The following is a 17,090-nucleotide window of genomic DNA, read 5'->3' as shown; positions in this document are numbered from 1 at the left end:
ATGGAAGTTAAAATGTCTTAGCTAAGAACCAAGATTTTAAGACTTCCACACTTAACGAAACATCACTTCTGACAAATATCTTCATTTCTCTATTGAAATTCCGTCATATAAAATATGAAAATTAATTTATAGGACGTATATTAAAGAATAAATGAGAGGCCATAAACAGGAGTATAGGAAGTGCAAACCAAACTTGTGACCCATGACAAACCAAGAAATGCTTAAGCAAGATATAATTATTTTGCAGGTATTCTCAGGGTGGTGTACTTCGATGTGTACATAGAAATACGTACCATTTCGGTTAAATTACAAGATCAAACACAGTATTTTTCAAAGTAATTCTCTTTGAAATATTCCACATCAATAGCCATTTTCGTATGAAACTCTTCAAATTGTTAGTACACACAGCTCTCCGTTATCCGGCACTTCATTATCCGGGTGACAGCTGAGAAACACGGCAGTTGATGTAATCAAAACGATTTTTTTACGAAACATGCAGTTTATCCAGAGTGAATTAATGTGTTATGTTCATTTTATCAAAGTTTTTGACACACAATCGTGCTACAAAATGAAACATAAACACACCACAAAGAAAATTCGGTTGTTTTTCGACTGAAAACAAATTCCCACAGCAGAAAATAGAAAAAACGTTGACCAGATTCAAAAAACCAAAATGTCATTTTGTCCCCACGTCAGCCGGATAATGAAGAGTCGAGTGTATCTTGAAAATTTCCTAGCACCTTCGAGATGTTATTGGAATTATTTCAAGAAAATAAGAAATTTGATGTCTTGAAATCTTGAAATATTGGTTACAGAATTGATAATCTTGATATCCACACGGTTTGTGTCTTGGAATTCAAGATTTCAAGACATTTTGACAAATTTGACATTTTGATCTTGATTTTTTTTGATTTCAGAATACCAAAATCTTGAGATTTTCTCAGAATTGAGGCCAATATTTATATTTTTAGTAATTGAAATACTTTTTAAATTTAAAATTTAAGTTATAAGAATTAGATTAAATCTGGATTCCTTGTTGCTAGGGGATTCTAGCAAATAAATTTTGGGCAATTAATAGCAAGTCCAACCCGGTCTCAATAAGGTTAAAAGCAAAATTCCCAATTTTAGCTTATGTTTAATTTGTAAAAATAATAATCAAAATCCTTTTTTTTATTTTATTAAAAATAACTAAGATTTAGTAAAATTTGGAAATATGAATAAAACACTAATGGGTTAATTTGGAAACCCTTCAATTTCCATTTCACTGTTTACAGGTTTTTCGTTTCAGAAAATGTCATCAAATAGGACACAAAAAAAGTTATCAAAACAAACAGATTTATCACTAATTTTGCCAATTTATATCACTCTCCTCGTAATCTATTTTCTTCTAGGAACTTTTTGAGAAACAATTGATAATTTTTGAGACTCACCTATTGGCCTCAGAGCCAAAAAATGTACCAATAGACTCGCTGGCATACTCAATTTCGACGGGAGTACTTTCTTTGCTGTATAAAGCCGAATTGGGGCTCTGGTGGAGTACCCCTGAATCTGAATCTGAAGAAAACATATTCACACTTCTTCTAGCACGCTTTTCACCAAAACTCGAAGAGATTAACAGTGAGAAATCCAGCACGAAAATTTTGCCCAAAAACCCTTCACTGTATTGGAAAACTAACCTCACTTTTGCTAGAAGGTTCCTAGATCCTAGTGCAACAACAAATCAAAACAAGTGCGGAATGATGTTGGTGAAAATTTCATATTTAGCTGTTAAAAGTGTTTAACAAATTTCGGAATGTCTTCTTATAGCTTCTTTAAATACTTTAGAAGTGTTTTTAGTCGAAATCAAAAGCAAGTATTGAGGAATTATTGATAGTTTTTCTTCAGAACGGTAAACATAACCTAATTTTTAGGTTCCTAGTAAGACGGTTTTCGTCTTATGAGGGGGTTCCCGAGAAATTGAGAGATATCCCTATTGAAAGGATCCGGAACTTTTGCATAATAGCTCATGTGGACCATGGAAAAAGTACTCTAGCTGATAGATTGCTGGAGAAAGCAGGACTGAAGATTGATAGACCTCAAATTCTGGATAGTTTGCAGGTAAGGGAGAATTCTGTAGGCGATTAGGGTGGAATACTAAGGAATGTTGGGTTTTTGTGGCCAGGTGGAAAAGGAGAGGGGTATCACAGTAAAAGCTCAGACAGTTTCACTCTTCTACATTCACGAAAATAAGGAGTATCTCTTGAATTTAATAGACACTCCCGGTCATGTTGATTTTTCCAATGAGGTTCACAGGTCCCTAGCTCCCTGTGATGGTGCTATCCTACTCGTGGATGCAAATCACGGAATTCAGGCTCAAACTGTATCAAACTACTTCATGGCAGTCTCCAGAAATCTCAAAATCCTTCCCATTCTTAATAAAATTGACCTGAAAAATGCCAATCCGGAGAGAGTATGTCAAGATCTCATGTCGATGTTTGATATCGATCCTGAAGGAGTCCTTAAGGTATTTTTAAAACGATCCCAGAAATTGTTCAAAATGTCAAATAAATAGAGAAAATATTGCAGATTTCAGCTAAACTGGGAGTTGGCATTGAGAATGTAATTCCGAACATCATAGAACGATTGCCTAGTCCAAAAACCGATCCTGAAGCTCCCTTTCGGGCATTGCTCTTTGATAGTGCGTACGATAGGTATCGCGGTGCTTTGAGTTTAATAAATGTTCGCGAAGGAGAAGTGTCAGTGGGACAGGAAATCACTTCCGTAGCCACAGGAAAAAGCTATGAAGTTAAGAGCCTATCCCTTTTAACTCCCGCAGAAGTTCCAATTGACCGATTGAGTTCCGGTCAGGTGGGACTCCTAGGGTGCAACATGAGAAGTGGTAAGGAAGCAGTAATTGGAGACACTATTCATCTGAAAGGAGTGTCCGTTGCCCAGTTACCTGGATTCCGACCTCAGCAAGCCATGGTCTTTGCAGGAGTCTATCCACCTGATCAGTCCAAATACATTTCCCTCAGAGCAGCCATTGAGAAGCTGACACTCAATGATTCTGCCGTGACAGTGACACCAGACTCCAATTCGGCCCTTGGCCAAGGTTGGAGACTCGGCTTCCTGGGATTACTCCACATGGAAGTCTTTTGTCAACGTCTGGAGCAAGAATACGACACAGAACCTATAATCACAGCGCCCTCTGTCACCTATAAAGTCAAAATTCACGGAGCCAAAGCCATCAAAGCTCATGGAGGTGAAGAAATCACCGTAAGCAATCCAGCACTTCTTCCGGATACCCAAAACATCACGGAATTCCACGAACCCCAGATACTCGCAACAATAATCACCCCAACGGATTTCTTAGGACCAGTTATTGGACTCTGTGTTGAACGCCGAGGTGTCCAGAAGACTTCAACTCATATCGACAGTGATCGTGTTATGATGACCTACATCTTCCCACTGGCAGAGATTGTCCTCGACTTCTACGATCGCCTGAAATCCCTAACGTCCGGTTATGCAAGTTTCGACTACGAAGATCACGGATATCAAGTTACAAATGCCGTTAAACTCAAGATCCTCCTAAATGGCCAAGAAGTCGAAGAATTGAGCTCAATTGTTCACGCCAGCAAAGCTCAAGTCTTCGCCCGGCAACTTGTAGCCAAACTCAAAGATATAATACCCCGGCAAATGGTTCAAATTTCCATCCAAGCAGCCGTTGGGGGCAAAATCCTCGCCAGAGAAACCATAAAGCCTTACCGTAAGGATGTCACAGCCAAACTGGTGAGTAAATTTTTTGTGAGAAACCTCTTTTATTTGGCGCATATTTTTCATCCAAAAAATAAGATATTTCCAAAATTGATGAGAATAAAACGAGACGGGTGTTCCGGACGCGACGGAAAAAAGTTTTTGGGGGTTAGGGAGGATTTGGAAGTGTATAAAGAGGGAGAGAAAAATACCTGAAGGTTGATCCTGAAGAGAAACCCTCATTGAACTCTTTGTTTTTTTGTTTGTTTTTGTCTCTGATTTTTTGCAGTACGGTGGCGATGTGACGCGTCGCATGAAGCTACTTCGTCAGCAGGCTGAGGGCAAAAAGAAGATGCGCTCCATTGCAAACATCTCCATTCCAAGGGACACTTTTATCAGTATCCTCAAGCGATAAAAGTGTGAATGTGAGGGCAAAAAAGAAGCCATGGACCTGCAACAGAGTTAGGACATACCATCACTGTTTTTATCATTTAAATAAATGTTGATAGAAAATATTGCAATTAAAAAAAAAATATATCAAGAGTTTTTCAATCCCGATAATGGTTTGCCTGGCTTGGCTTGAATCAAAATAGAATATTCATCTACGGCGTTATCACACTTGCACATTAAAATTTTAATGTGATTCACATTAATTGTCGTTTGTGAACGTCCAAATATGTTATTTGTGACTTTGAGTCACTTTATATTTGGGGTTTTTCTATTTATTGATAAAGAAGTGGACTTGGCCTGCAAAAATAAGTTTAAATTTACCTAAAGCACAAATATTTTTCACATTAAAAAATTAAAGAGAAAATCGCATTAATTTTTCGTATTAATGCTATAAATCAATTTATATCAAATTTTGCGGGCCAAGGCCTACCTTTTTATCAATAAATAGATCAAATTTTGAATATAAAATGATTCAAACACACAAATTACACATTTGGACTCTCACCAGCGACAATTAATGTGAATCATATTAAAATTTTAATGTGCAAGTGTGATAACACAGTAACGATTAGATGAGATTTGTCACTCATCAGAATCAGAAGCTCGAATAAGGGTGCTATTTAGGATTTTGAGTCCTTCGGAAACTAGGCTAAACCTCTAGTCTGAAGACGGTCTATGTTACCTCTTGAGAAGCTCACAGGAACAGTTTTTGTTAACTTTCGTTTTCTTGGATCATTATACAACATTTGAGTCATTTTGATCCATATAGATTCTTTTTTCAATTTTTACTCATACTAACTTATATTTAAAAATTCTTTGTTTTCGGACTAGGCACACCGAAGGAGATAATCGAGGAAAAATTACCTATACTTGAAACTTTCTGATTTTCTCTTAATCCTGGTTTTAAGGAAACCCAGATTCATTAACCCTTGGAGAAGTAATCGAAAGTCAATTCCTTGATTAAGTTTCATATTGACAAACAAATAGTGGTTCCACGGTTAAGTTTCAGCTTCCAATGAATTCAATTGAGGTATGATAAATCTCTCTCCAAAGGGAGAGAGACGCTCTCTAATGGAGTATCATAAATATAGCGCACAACAGAAATTTCACTAATGAAATCCATTACGCATAAAATCATTGCACTCCAGGTTCCCTTCTGTAATCTGGGGCAAAATGCCCCTAAACAAAGCAAATATTCCTAGACCACACGGAAATATTTTGCAGTGATGTTGGCATTTCAAGAAATAAACCTGAACTTAATAGAAATTTTAAATTTTCTTAAAAGATACGGTTTCAAATCGTTTTCATGTCTAAAAACTGGTTTTAAAACAGTTTCGATCAACCAATTTTTCGGTAATCGGTTAACCGTTGTTGGAATCACTACTAATTCACTGTTATCTTAAAAATCCAGTTAAAAAGATAAGTAATTTACAACGAGTAAGAAACATTCGTTAGTTGAGCGTTTAAAACCCGAAATAATGTCCTAAAAGACTAATTACTTCGTAATAACGAAGTATTTTTATTTCAGGATTTAACATTCTATTTGGTTCAGTGTCGACCAAAATCTTGCAAGCTCAAATTCCGAACGCCAAAATCTCAAAGAGACAAAATCCCGAATGGGTCGAAATCCCAAAAACCAAAATCCTGAATCGGTCAAAACCTCGGAAACCAAAATCTCGAATTTGTCGAAATCTTGAATGAGTCGAAATCCCGAAAGGATCAAAATCCTAAATGAGTCTAATTCTCGAATGGTTCAAAATCCAGAACGATCAAAATCCCGCCGAATGGGTCGAAATCCTGAATGAGTCAAAATTTTAAATGGGTTGAAATTCCAAAAGGATCAAAATCCCGAATAAGCCAAAATCTCGATTGGGTAATGGGTCAAAATCCAGAATAACTAAAATCCCGAAAGGTTAGAAATAAAAAAAGAAAAGAAAATCCCGAAATCGTAACTCTTTAATACTTTGGCTATTCGGAATTTTGGCTTTTTGAGTTTTTGATCCATTTGAGATTTCGACATATTCGGGATGTTAGCTTTTCGAGATTTTAACTATTTTGGATTTCAACCCATTCGAGATTTTGGCATTTTCGGGTTTTTTTCCTTTAGGATTATAACCAGAAACAATTTGATTAGCCTCTCAAACTCATATCAACATTTTACGGTTTATAAGTTGCTTCCTATCCCGGGCAATTCTTAGATAATGAACGTAATGGACGATCAATGATTTAAGCTAAATATTTAATGTCAAAATTAAACATTTACGATTCGAATAATAACGCTTCATCTTTAAAAAAAATCCTCCCGGTCAGCTTTACACATTTAAGAACGATTGAATCGCGGCTAGCTCAAAACATGTTTCTTTAAAAAGCAAGATCAATTCAAAAAAAAAAAAAAAAAAAACAATTCAACCGACATTTCTAAAAACATGGAAATACTCACAGAATAGCATAAAATAAATAATGCCCAACGCACAACAACTTTTGTTTAGTAAACATGTTTTTTTACATTTCAATGAGAGTGAGTGAGATCTAGATCTAGTCATCTCGCTCATTCTCATGGGAAATTTTGAAAAGATGTTTACAAAACAAAAGTTTTGTGCGCTGGAAACTTGTTAGAATACTTAGAATCGAAAGAAAAACAATTTTCAAAGAAATCAAAATTTTGTGTAATGAGAAATATTTTTGAAAATACCAGAAAAATGCTGAAATTTTCAAAATTTATAGTATTTTAGTAATTTTCTAGAAAATAAATAATAACACTGTGCAACAATGGATACGGTGGGTGTTTGAAATAAGACGTTCAAAATTGACAAAATTTGTTAGAGGATCCTTCAAGGTTCTCAAATCTTAAATCTGTTCATCCCGGGTCACATCTAGATTTTATTAATATGAATTTTTATATTTTGAATGTTTATCAAAAATTAAAATTTTATGTCTCCGGTCCCAAATTGTCCTTTCTATTTATTTACCAAATTAAATTTTTTTTTCTTAAAATTCAAACGATAGGAGATATTGACTTTGTATCTTTAACGACCCTTCAATAAATCGACATTTCCTAGGACGCCTAGGGCAGTTTTCTTTTTCACCTAATTATTTAAGTAAAAAAAATGTTTTTGGATATTTTAAAATATTTTAATTTTAGAATTTGGAGGTAGTTCGAATAGATGTATTTCGAAAGTTTACAAAGCAAAAAAATATTCTGCGCTGCCCATTAGAAATCTCGCCGGAGTCACTTTTTTCTTATTTTGAAAATCCAACTCACCCATTTATCCGTAAAATGAATCACAGCTCATCTAGTCCATCTTCTTCCTTTTGCTGAGGCTGGGCTTCTCAAAGATTTGCTTGCTGGCAGCAGCCCTTTCAGTGTGGAACTTGACATTTGTGGTGGTATCACTGTACCACGGGGAATCAAATTGTGTAGTATCCTGATCCACAAGATGGGTGTATTTGGTACGTCCACAGCGTCCAAAATTCTTCACTTGCATCACCTTTGGCAGGATTGTCTTATCAAAGTGATCTTCGAGAGTGGCACTCGAGAAGTCTCGCTTCAGGACATCTTCTTCCTGATCCAAATAGAAAGCTCCACGATGGTAGTACTTTTGCAGGAATTTGTACTTGCCCTTTGCAATTTTATTTGTTACTTGACGTGGATTCATTCGCAATTCCTGTTTGCGTTCTTCCTCCGTCATATTCCTCATACGATCGACCTCTAGACGTTCCTTCTCAATTGCTTCACGTTCCTCACGATCACGCTTAATACGCTTGATCTCCCTGAGTTTCCATGCCTCGTACTCAATCTCATCATTCTCATCATCTGTACAGACATCCTCCAGACTTGGTTCTTGCTTATCACTCTTGGGTTTGGCCAAATCAGCCTTGATACACTCCTCCACTAGCTTCAATGTCTGCCTCCGTCGCTGTTTGAGGTTCTTCTTCTGTTCATACTCAACCTGACGCTCCTGATTCTGTTCCTTCTCTCGCTCAATGATTGTTGTCCTGTCACGCTTCCGGACAAACAATGGCTTCAGCCTGGGTTCATTGTCTTCCATATCCTCACTCTCCGTCTCACTTTCATAACTCTCTGATCCTGATGATTCGGCCTTTTCTTCCTCAAACTGCAGGATTTCTTCCTCTTTCTGCTGCTGCAACATTCTCTTTCGCAACATCTGCCGACGCCTCTCAATCTCAGTGTCACTCAACTCTGCATCGGATTCACTGTCTGAGCTCCCAGACACGTGAATCCGATTCACTTGACCATGTTCTTCCTCCTCTTTTTCTTCTTCCTCTGACTCTTCTGACTCTGAGATGTGTCGTCGTCGTTCTCTTGGCTCACTGGCAGCTGCATTGATTCTCCTGAGTCTTGGATCATTGATCTCCGTAGTAGTGTACTTTGTAGTACTTCCGGAAGATTCGTAGGTTTCAATTGGACGTGTTTCCAGAAGATTTCTACGTGTATCAACAAAGTCTCCCTCATCACTTTCCTCTCCGGAACTGTCATACGTGGCGTATTCTGGGCGTTTTCCCGAGATATACCTCTGCACCTTGACCTTCTGCATGGAGATTTCACCTGGAAAAACAATCCAAAAACATTTAAAGGGCATATTCCTGACCATTCAATTCTTCATTTATCTCTCACCTTTTTCATTGCGTACGGGGACTGCTCCTGCCGTACTCTGAATAGGGTTCAATCCTGCTGTTAAACCACTCATTTTTCACAATTCCCTATTCACATTAACGTGCGTTTAACTGAGAAAAATAAATTCTTCACAAAAACAATGTTTTCTTTTCTCAATTTTGACAAATTAAAATGGCCCTGCAATTTAGGCTTCTGAAAATTATGAAAATTTCAGTTGTCAAGCAAGTTAGGGTATTTTTTGTAAAATTTCATGAATTTTTCATGTAAACCCATAGCAAAATTCCGCGGAAATTCCAGTGGAAAAATTGCGTCCAAATTGCAAAATTCGCCGGAATTTGACGCAAAAATTCCACTAAGTTTTCCTATGGAATTTGGAGCCTGAAATTCCATTGGAATCATAGTGCTCCATGGAATTTCAAGTACGATATGCTGGAATTCCAGCGTTAAATTCCGCTGAGTTCCGTGGAAGATTTATATGGAAAATCACACGTGAAACGTCCGCGGGATAAGCTGGAAAAATCATATGGAAATTTCCACTATCCTTCCATAGGGTTTTATATGATTTTTTTCCACTTTTTTCTCGAATCCCCATAGCAAAATTCCACTGAAATTCCAGTGGAAAACTTGCGTCCAATTTGCAAAATTCGCCGGAATTTGACGAAAAAATTCCACTAAGTTTTCCATGGAATTTGGAGCCGGTAATTCCATTGGAATCTTAGCTCTCCATGGAATTTCAAGTACGATATGCTGAAATTCCAGCGTTAAATTCCGCGGAGTTCCGTGGAAGATTTACAGTAGAGTTCCTCAAATTTGAACGACGGTTGAATTCAAAATGTAAAATTTGAGGTTAAGTCAAGAAAGTTTTGCTTGGACTATGAAGTGGAACCCTTTTTATTTGGTCCTTTCTCAATATTATCATATTATAGTAACTTCTGCAATAAATTCCATTTATTTCACAATAAATTACATTGATATATCCTCTAAAGTTATTTATCTTAATTTAGGGAAACTGAATTTCATATGAATTCCGTTACGTTTTTGAAAATATTGTTCAAATTTGAGGAGTAAGAAATGTCATCTATACCCCCCCCCCCCAAATGTTTAAATTTGAGGAACTCTACTGTATATGGAAACTCACACGTGAAACGTCCGCGGAATAAGGTGGAAATATCATATGGAAATTTCCACTATCTTTCCATAGGTTTTTATATGGTTTTTTCCAATTTTTTTTCTCAAATGTCAAACAAATAAAATGGTGTTGTGACAACGTGGATAATTTGTTTCCAAACATTCCGCAAACATTTTTAATGACTCCTGCGACGAAATATAATATTATTAATTATGCGACACTGCGTTTCGTATTCATAATAGTGAAGTGATTACATTAAATAGGCCGCCAACCTAAAATAATACTGTTTTTATGCCATTTAATATATATTTTATGAAAAAATGTCATCCAATTTATGGAGAAATTTGGACGTAGAACAAGAACATAGTATGAAAACCATTTTTTTAAATTATATAATCAATATAAATTTACAAAGGCATAATAATAATAATAGCAAACAAGAAAACTTCTGTGCAAACAATCAGAACACAACAAAAAATATCGAATACCAATTTGAGCAGAAAACATTTGTTTGCGCTATATTTGGCAAACATAATGAAAATTGAAAAATAACCAAACTTTCTTTTCAAATGCAACGGTAGTCTGAGCTAAAATGTGTTCCAATTGAAAAAGAACAGAATTAGCGAGGAGGATACACAAATTATTATATTTGTAATTTGCACCTGAAACTTGACAAAACAAATTTTACTATTTTCATAAATTTTATACAAATTCAGTAAAATTAATCATTTCAAAATATTATGATATATAATTTTCACGTTTTATTAGAATACATGGTCAAAAATAATAAGTCTTTATAGTGTAATCTAGATATAAACTCTAAGCAATTCATTTCTTTTAAGAATGAAATACAATTAACTCTTGCTTATAATTTAGTTCTTTTTTCGATCGGGATATTTTTTAATTCAAATGGCAGTTACATTAAAAAAATATTTACATTTTTGCAATTCACATTCACCCCTGAAATTCATTATTTGGATGATATTTGTCTCCTAAATTCACAAATTTGCGAGACTATAACTCTCAGCGTACACCAAGTGCTAAAACTTTGCATTTTTATAAAAATGTTACTAACTATTAGTAATATTTTTCTGCGTTTCGTTTCAACATTTGGTGTTCGCAAAGCTGTCTACACATTATGAGAAATTTATATCAAAAATTAGCATCAAGATGTGTGCTTCAAAAAACTTGCCTTCACATTGGTATGAATTTTTGATAAAAAGATGGGTTTTTTAAGTAAATTAGTAAGTGTAGGCAATTTCCTTCCAGAATCAATTCAATTAAAGGTAATTTTCATTAAAAAAAAATGAAAGAAATTACTCGCTACACATTGGAATAAAATTCAACAGTAATTTTTGACAGAAATTCGATAATTATTTCTAAAAAAAAAAAAATATTCTCCTAAGTCCTAGATCAAAATTTTCGGACCTAAATGCCCACTAGAATCTTGTAAATCTAGGGAAAATCTTTTAGAGTTGGCAACACTGGAATTTAGGCTTCTAAAATTTATGAAAATTTCAGTTGTCAAGTAAGTTAGGGCATTTTTTGAAAGTTTCATGAAATTTTCATGTAACATTCGTAATTTTTTGGCATGCAAGTGCAAGAAGTGCCAGTGATGGCGGATGCTAAACATACTGAAAAAATAACTTTCCTCCAACTTTTTTGCAAAATTGTGGTTAAACTGTGAGACAAAATGCAATCATTCTATTCTGTGGAGATCAACAAAACGGAATGGAATGTTCCGGGGCGCTATCAAATGCTGACTCCCGTGGGATCAGGTGCCTATGGTCAGGTTTGGTGAGTTGGATTCATTTGTACTTTGGTACCCTGATGGGGGGCCCATAAATGATAAGATTTTTTTTTTATTAACAATGGGTGTCTTTCAGTTCGGCCGTCGATACTCTCAATAATACAAAAGTAGCCATAAAAAAATTGGCCAGACCCTTCCAGACAGCCGTTCATGCAAAGAGAACTTACAGGGAATTGCGAATGCTTAAGGTAATTGGATAATCAATAAGATCCTAATCTGGCTGAAGGTCTAGAAAGGAGGGGAATAGTAATTATTGTACTTGAGTTACAAATAGACACACCTAAATCTAAATTCTATCAAAATAATTTCATTTTACAACCTACTAGCCACACCTCTCTGTTAAATATCTTTTTAAGGATACCTTCATGTCATGGCCAGACTATTATAAATCTAGAAATTTTCCATTCTAACTTGGGCGTGTTCTAACAATTTTTTCTTATTTTTCCCCATAAATTAGCATATGAACCATGAAAACGTAATAGGCCTACTGAATGTATTTCATCCAGGCGGGAAGAGCCTGGAAAGCTTCCAGCATGTCTACCTGGTAACCCATTTGATGGGTGCCGACCTCAATAATATCATCCGAACGCAGAAACTTTCAGATGATCATGTACAATTCCTCGTGTACCAGATCCTACGCGGCCTAAAATATATTCACAGTGCTGGGATAATCCATCGTGACCTGAAGCCCTCAAATATTGCCGTCAATGAGGACTGTGAGCTGAAGATCTTGGACTTTGGGCTAGCGCGACCCACGGAGAACGAGATGACGGGCTACGTTGCGACGAGGTATGACGATACTCAAGGCATTCGAGAACACCTTTCTATTTGTAGCCCACACACACTCTCAGGCACATTGAACTTGCGTCACTAAATCGCGAGGTGGTCGAGTGTCGTTAATTGTTTTAAGAGCCAGTGTGTGACTCTCTTGCTCACTGTTTATGCGACGAAGAATCTTTTCCCAGGGATTTATTGTTTTTCCACTGACAAGAATTACCTGCTCAGTGGGAAATAACCGTGTAGACAGTTTATCGAATCTTCCAACTTTTAAAGATGTTCTATTTAACTCGTGATTTTAAATTAGCCGCTCAGAGCAAAAACAGCCTATTTTAATAGGGAAATGCATTGAGTTACTCGAAGGCACTTCTTCGTGCCTTTTTTTCTCTTTGACAATCTTAAACAGTGAGAAAATCTAAAAATTCCAAAATAGAAATGATTCCAAATTACCCCTAGCACCTGGAATTTACCGATCTACGAAAGATAATTTTCCTCTATTTCCCAGGAAAATGTGATTCTTATTTTATTTCTCAATAGATAATTGTGTGGAAGCTACTAATTAGGCATCGGACCTAAATTGAAATATTGAAATTTACTCACTGTCTCAGACAGGAAAAAAAAGAAGGACTACGAAGAAGTACTCTTAAGTGTAGGGCTTACACTTCTTCGTGATCTTCTTTTTCTCTTTGTCCAGAAAAAGAGAGGAAATTACAAAATTTCAATTGAGGTCTGATCCTATTACTTATATTACCGTACCCTAATTTAAGACATGATTATTGAAACTTATGAAACTTATGCATATAAGAATAAGAAACTTATGCCTTCATAATTCTAACAATTTTTAATTTCTTCAAAATGATGCATTTTGAAGAAAATTTCTCCCAAAGTGTTGAGGCCTTAGTGAAATTTCAAAAAGAGGGTTCAAAATTTCAATGTTTAATATTTTCTACAGTTAAGTTCCTCAAACATGAACTCCTCAAATGCCTGAAATATCCCAGCGAGCACAGTTAGCTGAAAAAAGTAAAGTTTTAAGCATATTTTTACTGAATCTATCAGCAAAAATATGCTGATCGGTCAGCCTTTCTCGAACAAAAAAATGCTAATCAAATTTTAAATTTTAACTTTAAATTTTAAATGCTGTAAAATTTTAGGTTAGGTGAAGAAATTTTTGGGTGAAGTCTGAATTATAGCCGCTTTTCTCTAGTATTTCGTAAATAATTATCGTAACTTCCTCGACAAATTCCATTTATTCAACAAAAATTTAGGATTCATGAAGTTATGGCAAAATTTTAAAACCTTAATCACTTTTACATTAACCCTTTAACGACGAGACACTTTTTACGGACTGAAAATCAACAATAAAAATTAAACTGAGAAACATAATCAATGATAAGTCTTACATCTAACCTTGGAAACTCCAACAGAGTCTGATTCGGTGTATTTAGTGCTTCTATGAACGATAGGGACAAAAATAGCCCAAAAATTTAAGTAATTTTTCTGAAAATACCAATGAATAATATTTTTCGCTTTAATGAAAAATATTACGTATGAGTATTGTAGTTTTTATTGCCAAAAGGGTTTTGCTTAAAAAAAATTGGAAGTATAAAAAATAAATAAAATCAATTACGAATTTGAGAATTTAAAAATTCCCCATTTTTAGCTTAAATATTTACTACATAGCAAATAGCTAGAGACTTCCAAAAAATATCCTAGATTCCTTCAACCTTCTACTTTACAATTATGTACAGACATAAGAAAAAAATAACTTTAGGTAGTCAGGAAAAATTATTTTCTTTATGGGACACCGGTGTTCCAATCGTCCTTAAATAGTTAAGGTTTCTATAGTATTGAGAGAATTGCCGTCTTAATTTGTCTTTTTGGCGCAATTCTGATATTTCTCCATACATTAGTACATTCGATTTCTTTGAAAAAGCACTTTTGACGAAAATTGCTCAGGTCTCTAAACACATTTTTATTAAAATTGAGAATTTTGAAGTTAAACCGATTGATTTTGTGTGCTTGTAAACTATACATCAAAATACGACAAAATACTTCATTTTGCCTTTGAAAAATATTGAAATTTAAAAATTTTGTACTCATCACTTTTTATTTTAGACACCTTTAAATTGCGTCGCTTGGATTAGCAATTGTTGTACCTTCTTTGCTCTCCCAATATCAGCAATTCTCGTAACTAAATGGAAATACGAAGACTTATACAAGAATTTTCGATTTAGGTGATGAGTAATTTACGACAATTCTTGATATAAGAAACAAATTTTTGATCTTCAATCATATTATTGAGTTACTTCTCCTAACTGTTTAATTTCAATTTGAAATGTAACATAATTTCTATCAATTTTGATATCAATTTGAAATTTAAGTTTTATTTAATAAAAACCGACCAAATATTTTGATGTTGAATTTGTCAAATGCCCCGTCTTAAGAAAAAGAAATACTGAAAGGTTCTCCTAACCTACCGATAGATTTTAGCTTCTTTATAAATTTTTTAAAAATCATTTGAGAAGCGGTTTGGGCCGATGCAATTTTCTGGGAAATTTCATTTGGTTGACGAATAAGTCGAACGACTTGATTTTTTACAAAAATCGTTTTATTCGCTTTTTGGATACTTCTTTATACCCTCTACCTTCCCTATGAATATTATACTTGAAGGATAGTTATTTTCAAAATTATAGAGATTTTAAATCTCAAAAATCCTACACTCTGCATATAAAATCTCAGATTCAAATCGTTCTCCTGTGAAATTTGCCTACTGCGAGTTACTCGTTTCTTATTCTAAGCGATCGTTATGTAAACCTTCTATACCTCAAAAAATTAGTAGAGCTAATTTTCGGACAATAGCGTAATTATATACGAAATGTTCGCCTAGACCTAGATCATCTCTGTAAATCCTACCCAAAAATTATAAAAATCGTTGAAGACGTTTTCGAAAGAAAGCAAAATTTTAAGCGGAAGAACTTATGAAAAGTTGATGCAAAAAAAGGAACACGTCTTTAGATAATATTAAGTTTGAAGATCTGGTAACCAAAGTTCAGTGGTCGATATCTCTTATGCGGACTTCAGAGTGGAGGTTCAGACCAGTTCCCGAAGGTCTCAAAAATCTAAATGTCAAGCGATTTTATTGATTTCTTTCAAAATCTAATAGATCATTCGCCTTTAATATCCAATCCTAAACAACGATTTCGTAAAAGCTCATACCTGATAACGAATTAGAGAAGTTAAGCCAGATGACTAAGCCTTATACGGGATTCAGACCCAAGGTTTAGCTATATAGCTTAACTGTTATAATTTCTTATCAGTCAAGATTATTTTGGAAAATTTAACTTAGGATTGGATTATTAAGGACAAATGATCCGTTAGATTCTGAAAGAGCAATAAGATTGGTTGCCATTTAGGATTCTATGACCTTCGGGAACTAGACTAAAGCTCTAGTCTGAAGACCGCTTTAGGTCTAAAGCCCGTATTACTGTTTGGTTGATAACCAACCTGTACAGTCGCTTGATGGTAAAAAATCAATTGGTATTTTTCATGAATGAAAATAAGAAAATCAATCTACGAAATTCACAAATCACATCTGTTATTAAGATACGATTTTTCAGTTGCCTTATCCATGTTTTTTTTTCAAATACAATGTCTATCCTCTCTGACTAGGTGGTACCGCGCACCAGAAATCATGCTCAATTGGATGCACTATAACCAAACGGTTGACATCTGGTCAGTCGGATGCATCATGGCAGAATTGCTTACAGGACGTACCCTTTTCCCTGGTTCTGATCACATTCATCAATTGAACCTTATAATGGAGGTGCTGGGCACACCAACGGATGACTTTATGGCAAAAATATCTTCAGAGAGTGCGAGAAACTACATTAAATCTCTGCCAATTATGAAAAAGCAGGACTTCAGAACGGTATTTATGGGAGCTAATCCGAAAGCCATCGATCTACTTGAAAAAATGTTGGAGTTAGATGCAGACAAGAGGATTCAAGCAGAAGAAGCACTCGCCCACAGTTATCTTGAAAAATACGCTGATCCTACTGATGAACCTACTTCAGCACTTTACGATCAAAGTTTCGAGGATATGGATTTACCAGTTGAGAAATGGAAGCAATTGGTATTTGAAGAGGTTGTTAGCTTCATGGAAGCATCAGCAGGAGCTTCATCATCTGAGAAGTGAATTTTGTGACTTTTGCAAAAAGGTTTTCTTTTTTTTTCTTTCTGTATTATCAAACGTGTATTTTGCGAGGCAATATTGCAATTTTACTGAATACTGTGAAGACGAACATTTACCTGCTTTTTAGAATCCGCCATAAAAAAATTTTGGATAATTTAGCCAGTGTTTTACTTGATTTCTCCTGGATTTTTTGGGTGAAATTCTTAGTTACACTACGGAATAAGCACCTCTGGATGTAAGGACTCAAAGGTAGGTTACCAAGGTTGCAGTATTATTTAGTTTCATAAAAGAATAGAAAGACTAATAATGTTATAAGCCTAGTGAAGCTAGCTGAAATTATTTAAGTTTTGGGGACAAAGAACCG

General features: G+C 35.1%; 4 protein-coding genes across 4 annotated transcripts in view; 2 read left to right on the top strand and 2 right to left on the bottom strand.

Moving 5' to 3' along the window:
• LOC129802720 (AP-3 complex subunit beta-1) overlaps positions 1–1,687 on the bottom strand; it is a 39,171-nt gene extending 37,484 nt beyond the window's left edge. Inside the window, exon 1 of the mRNA XM_055848756.1 lies at positions 1,431–1,687. Within this exon, the coding sequence (XP_055704731.1) occupies positions 1,431–1,567 (137 nt within the window). The 5' untranslated portion in view covers positions 1,568–1,687. The remainder of the gene's footprint in view (positions 1–1,430) is intronic.
• LOC129802721 (translation factor GUF1 homolog, mitochondrial) lies at positions 1,675–4,147 on the top strand. The gene is made up of 5 exons (XM_055848757.1): positions 1,675–1,848; positions 1,911–2,097; positions 2,162–2,503; positions 2,566–3,768; positions 4,022–4,147. Exons 1-5 carry the CDS (start codon positions 1,793–1,795, stop codon positions 4,145–4,147), a joined length of 1,914 nt encoding a protein of 637 aa, XP_055704732.1. The 5' UTR covers positions 1,675–1,792.
• LOC129802722 (microfibrillar-associated protein 1) lies at positions 3,778–9,012 on the bottom strand. The gene is made up of 3 exons (XM_055848758.1): positions 8,819–9,012; positions 7,445–8,749; positions 3,778–4,183 (listed from the first exon to the last, which is right to left on the bottom strand). Exons 1-2 carry the CDS (start codon positions 8,889–8,891, stop codon positions 7,476–7,478), a joined length of 1,347 nt encoding a protein of 448 aa, XP_055704733.1. The 5' UTR covers positions 8,892–9,012; the 3' UTR covers positions 3,778–4,183; positions 7,445–7,475.
• A 2,533-nt stretch (positions 9,013–11,545) lies between these two features.
• On the top strand, positions 11,546–16,884 carry LOC129802719 (mitogen-activated protein kinase p38b-like). The gene is made up of 4 exons (XM_055848755.1): positions 11,546–11,744; positions 11,834–11,945; positions 12,215–12,546; positions 16,204–16,884. The coding sequence occupies exons 1-4, from the start codon at positions 11,641–11,643 to the stop codon at positions 16,727–16,729; spliced, it is 1,074 nt and encodes a 357-aa protein (XP_055704730.1). The 5' UTR covers positions 11,546–11,640; the 3' UTR covers positions 16,730–16,884.
• The last annotated feature ends 206 nt before the right edge of the window (positions 16,885–17,090 follow it).

This window comes from Phlebotomus papatasi, chromosome 2, assembly GCF_024763615.1.
Source record: "Phlebotomus papatasi isolate M1 chromosome 2, Ppap_2.1, whole genome shotgun sequence".
Taxonomy (NCBI): domain Eukaryota; kingdom Metazoa; phylum Arthropoda; class Insecta; order Diptera; family Psychodidae; genus Phlebotomus; species Phlebotomus papatasi.
This window is presented reverse-complemented; position numbering and strand designations above follow the sequence as displayed.